General features: G+C 35.9%; 1 protein-coding gene across 2 annotated transcripts in view; it reads left to right on the top strand.

Annotated features, from left to right (window-relative positions):
- The first annotated feature begins 1,140 nt into the window (after positions 1–1,140).
- LOC105459410 (segment polarity protein dishevelled homolog DVL-3) overlaps positions 1,141–4,595 on the top strand; it is a 9,694-nt gene continuing 6,239 nt past the window's right edge. For both annotated transcript variants that reach the window (XM_011705408.1, XM_011705409.1), the window contains exons 1-7: positions 1,141–1,652; positions 2,345–2,414; positions 2,644–2,896; positions 3,079–3,261; positions 3,395–3,605; positions 4,022–4,150; positions 4,260–4,474. In XM_011705408.1, the coding sequence (XP_011703710.1) occupies positions 1,489–1,652; positions 2,345–2,414; positions 2,644–2,896; positions 3,079–3,261; positions 3,395–3,605; positions 4,022–4,150; positions 4,260–4,474 (1,225 nt within the window). In that variant the 5' untranslated portion in view covers positions 1,141–1,488. The remainder of the gene's footprint in view (positions 1,653–2,344; positions 2,415–2,643; positions 2,897–3,078; positions 3,262–3,394; positions 3,606–4,021; positions 4,151–4,259; positions 4,475–4,595) is intronic.

Here is a 4,595-nt window from a genome sequence, read left to right as displayed (position 1 = left end):
TCCAATCGGCCTTTTTTTTCACAAGCTCTCGGCATGAATATGTTGTCGTGTGCCAAAGCGCAAATGTTACAAATCATTTTTGGCGCTGTTAGAAATTTTTAAGTGGCACTAGGGGTAGTTTATCGGCCGTAAGGGTGCCTTCCGAAACATCAATCCAATCGGCCTTTTTTTCACGCGCTCTCGGCATGAATATGTTGTCGTGTGCCAAAGCGCAAATGTTACAAATCATTTTTGGCGCTGTTAGAAATTTCTAATCGGCACTAAAGGTTGTTTATTGACCATAAGAGTGCCTTCCGAAACATCAATTTAATCGGCCTTATTTTCACAAGCTCTTGGCATGAATATGTTGTCGTGTGCCAAAGCGCTAATGTTACAAATCATTTTTGGCGCTGTTAGAAATTTTTAATCGGCACTAGGGGTTGTTTATTGACCGTAAGGGTTCCTTCCGAAACATCAATCCAATCGGCCCTTTTTTCACCCTTTCTTGGAATTTATATATTGTCGTCTGCCAAAGCGCAAATGTTACAAATCGTTTTTTTTAGTGAGTGATCTTACCGGTTTTCGATGTGGTCACACCATGTATGTCGGATTCTGTATCACTTACTGACAGCTTATGACAGCTATCATAACCACTCCCGAGACAGTGATTCGCATTCTGAAAATTTTTGCGCGTTCCGAAACCCATCAAAAAAAAAGTGTTGCCACCTTTTAGCTGCCGACTGTACATACGTTCCTATCGTCTTGCATTTCATTGGATCCAACCCAAAACAAAAGTTGCGTGGTGATACCTGCGCGAAGACTCAGTTTTTCGCTGAGTGTACCTACTGGACACTGGTTATACTGTGGTTATACTGTGGCACTTCTCTGATAATCTAGCTCTACCTAAGAGCGAATTCACACCTCGACAGAAAAGCGGAAAACAGAAAAGCAGAAGCCAATCAGAATTCGCACTGGTAGCAAGAAAAGCAGAAAACAAAAACTATTGACTACCAACGCGAGTTCTGATTGGCTTCTGCTTTTCTGTTTTCCACTTTTCTGTCAAGGTGTGAATTCACCCTAATACCTGCGAAATCTCAGTTTTTCGCGGAGTGTACGTACTGATTATACTGTGCTCTCAGGTCACAGTACCTATCTATATAATTCTATTAAGTATATGCTTAGCGAGTGAACGCTCTGAACGCTGACGGCGATGTTGACGTTTAATTTGTCACGGCGATTGCTACGGATATATGTTTTACGAAGGTTCAACGGATAATGCCAGTGACCTGCTCGTGAACGGTGCGACGCCGCGTGACTACGTCCTCATCGACGAAATCCGCGAGCATCTCACCGACTTGTGAATATGCGATCTTTTTACGTATCTGGGCTTTGGCTCGATGCACACCGCGCCATATTGGTTTGAGAAAATATCCAAGACGATAGAACCTGCGTAGCCTGCGTATCGTTTTTACATCGCGAATAAATTTCGTTTATCAATCTTACTCCGAGATGATGGAAGAGACAAAGATTATCTATCATATGGATGACGAGGAGACGCCATATCTGGTGAAGCTCAACATATCACCGGAAAGAGTGACTCTGGCCGATTTCAAAAACGTTTTAAATCGGCCAAATTACAAGTATTTCTTCAAGTCAATGGACGATGACTTTGGGTAAATGCCGATAAGATACATTGATGTTCCGCTCAAATCATTCCTTTCGTTCTTTTTTTTGTATCGTATGCGATGTATCATATTATATTGCGTTAAATTTTATTTCCTCAACGTAATATGGATAACTCTGACTCTATAAATTAGTATTTTCTGATTCACATGTTTCTATCTCTTATGCTATTTATATGTGTGTATGTATAAATATTTGATTGGCTTTTATATATATATATATATATATATATATATATGTGACTATCGATTTGACAATGCTGCAAGAAATGTTTTAACTCTTTCCAACTATGGTCATATCATATGATTTCTCTTGTCAAACGTGTACTTTGTTTCTATTATTTTCATTTAATCTGTTTCTATTATTATTTTCATATTTTTATGTTTATCAAATTTTGTGAAATTTTGATGTAATGATTCTTAACGCACTTTGAACAGTTTAATTGCTGAACCTTATTTCATAGTGAAGATACTTGTGACAAATTTGGGGAATGATAAAAAAAGTATCAGAATTACAAAAAATATATACTTGTAGCTAATACTGAAGATATGTAAATTCAAATATATAAAAATAATTATTATTAAAAGTTGTTTGTGATATATTTGCTAATCTGTAATCGTGATTAAAATGTATTTTATTGTTTATTTATATTCATATTAGGCACATTTTTCTTTTTCATTAGAGTGGTAAAAGAGGAAATAATAGATGATGATGCTCATCTGCCATGCTTCAATGGTCGAGTTGTTTCTTGGGTAAGATTTTAAAATATTTTTTCTAATATGTACTATTTAAATTGTTATTGCTAATTAGGACAAAAAAAATGCTATGTTAGATCAATGTTTTCTTTTTCTTGACAAGTCAAAAAAGTAATTGTATAATACAATATTTTTATGAGTATATATTAGAACATAGTAATCTCTATTTCTCTCCAAAAAAAGAGATTTCTAAAATATTATTTAATGAAATAATACTTTGTGACAGTTGGTATCTGCTGAAGGTAGTAATGTTTCGGATGGCGCATCTCAATGTACAGACTCTGTGGTGCATAGCGAAGCAAAACACGACCGCGTAGATCATACAACTCCTGGACATGGTAACAGAGGAAACGCTCCGCTCTCACATGACGACACATTGACGGAAACGGAAAGTATTATAAGTAGTCGTCAAGGACATCATTTACATAAAAGTTCGAGGCATCATTCAGAAAAGTATGAGAAATACAATAAATATAATGGTAAGCTGAGTATATATCATTTTCATTGAATGTTAACTAATGTTTGTTACTTTGCACGATTGATTTTGTTATTTCATACTTGTAAGATTTATATGTAAAATATTTTTAAAGAAATTAGAATGTATAAAAGTCTCATATATCAGCAAGTAATAATTTCTTAATTTTTGCAATGCATTTTACAGGACTTCGAATAAATGGTCATTCGAAACATCGCTCTGGCCATGGATATGAAACTGCTTCTATCTTAAGTTCAGATTTGGAAACGACAACGTTTTTAGAATCCGATGACGATGCGAGCAGTCGTATTACATCGACAACGGGTCGACACACCAATATGAGTAGCACAGTCGATAGAGGTACTCTTGGTAAGACAAAATTTATTTGAGAGAATGTTCTTTTGAATGAAAAAAAAGAGGAAAAAACGGAATCTTATGACGGATAAACGATACCACAATTTTTTTATACGAGCATGTATCAAATTTGTAAATTCTGTTACAGACCGACGTCGACCGCAAAGAAGACGACGACACAGATTACCGCCAATGTCTCGAACGTCGTCATTTAGTAGTATTACTGACAGTACAATGTCTTTAAATATTATAACTGTTTCATTAAATATGGACACTGTTAATTTTCTTGGTATTAGTATTGTCGGTCAAAGCAACAAAGGTGGAGACGGTGGAATATATGTCGGTTCAATAATGAAAGGGTTAGTATATACATATATGTGTGTGCGTGCGGCGTGCATGCGCGCGCGCGCGCGCGCGTGTGTATTCTCTTCTCCAGTTACTTGCATTAACAAGCATACGTATCCTTATCAGTTCTTGTTCATCGAGATTCTTGTTCTTTCGTCCCATTGACAATTTCGGTAAAATGTATGTCTTTATTAAACTATTGCATAAATTTGAATATAAAATCTAAACGAGATTTCTTAATAGTAATTCAAGATATCAATAATCTCTGTACTAAGTTACGTGGGAACAGAGCAGATTCCGTAGTTTTCTAGTTATATTGCAATTGTATGAACAAATTTTTTTTTATATATTAAACCATATATGTATAGTATGTGACACTGTATTCTAATGATGTTCTACTGTTTACTATACTACAACTTGCCTGAAATAGGGGAGCAGTTGCTTTAGATGGTCGAATAGAGCCTGGTGACATGATTCTTCAAGTCAATGACATTAATTTTGAAAATATGTCCAATGATGAAGCTGTGAGAGTATTACGCGAGGTTGTGCAAAAACCAGGGTAAGACTTTCGATTGTGATACCTTTATCCATTAATGGTATATAATGTTTTGAAAAATATGAAATTTATTGAGATAAGATTGTGTGTTATATCGTGCTTCTTTTTTTAGACCAATAAAACTTGTCGTTGCAAAATGTTGGGATCCAAATCCAAAAGGTTACTTTACGATACCTCGTACAGAACCGGTACGTCCCATAGATCCTGGTGCATGGGTAGCACACACAGCCGCTATACGAGGCGAAGGTTTTCCGCCTCGTCCACCAAGTGCCACAACATTAACTTCAACTTCGAGCAGTCTTGCAAGTACATTGCCAGATACTGAACGTAAGTTATATTACAGTGTGAGAAATTAAAGAAAGAAAGAAAGAGAGAGGAGAGTTTTAATATTTTACATTGTAATGCAACTTACATTCAATATCTGACTCTGTGTGTGTGTGTGTGTGTG

Source organism: Wasmannia auropunctata, unplaced genomic scaffold (assembly GCF_000956235.1).
Source record: "Wasmannia auropunctata unplaced genomic scaffold, wasmannia.A_1.0 LD334196.1, whole genome shotgun sequence".
Classification (NCBI taxonomy): Eukaryota; Metazoa; Arthropoda; class Insecta; order Hymenoptera; family Formicidae; genus Wasmannia; species Wasmannia auropunctata.
The sequence above is the reverse complement of the archived record's forward strand: the minus strand, read 5'-3'. Positions and strand labels throughout refer to the sequence as shown.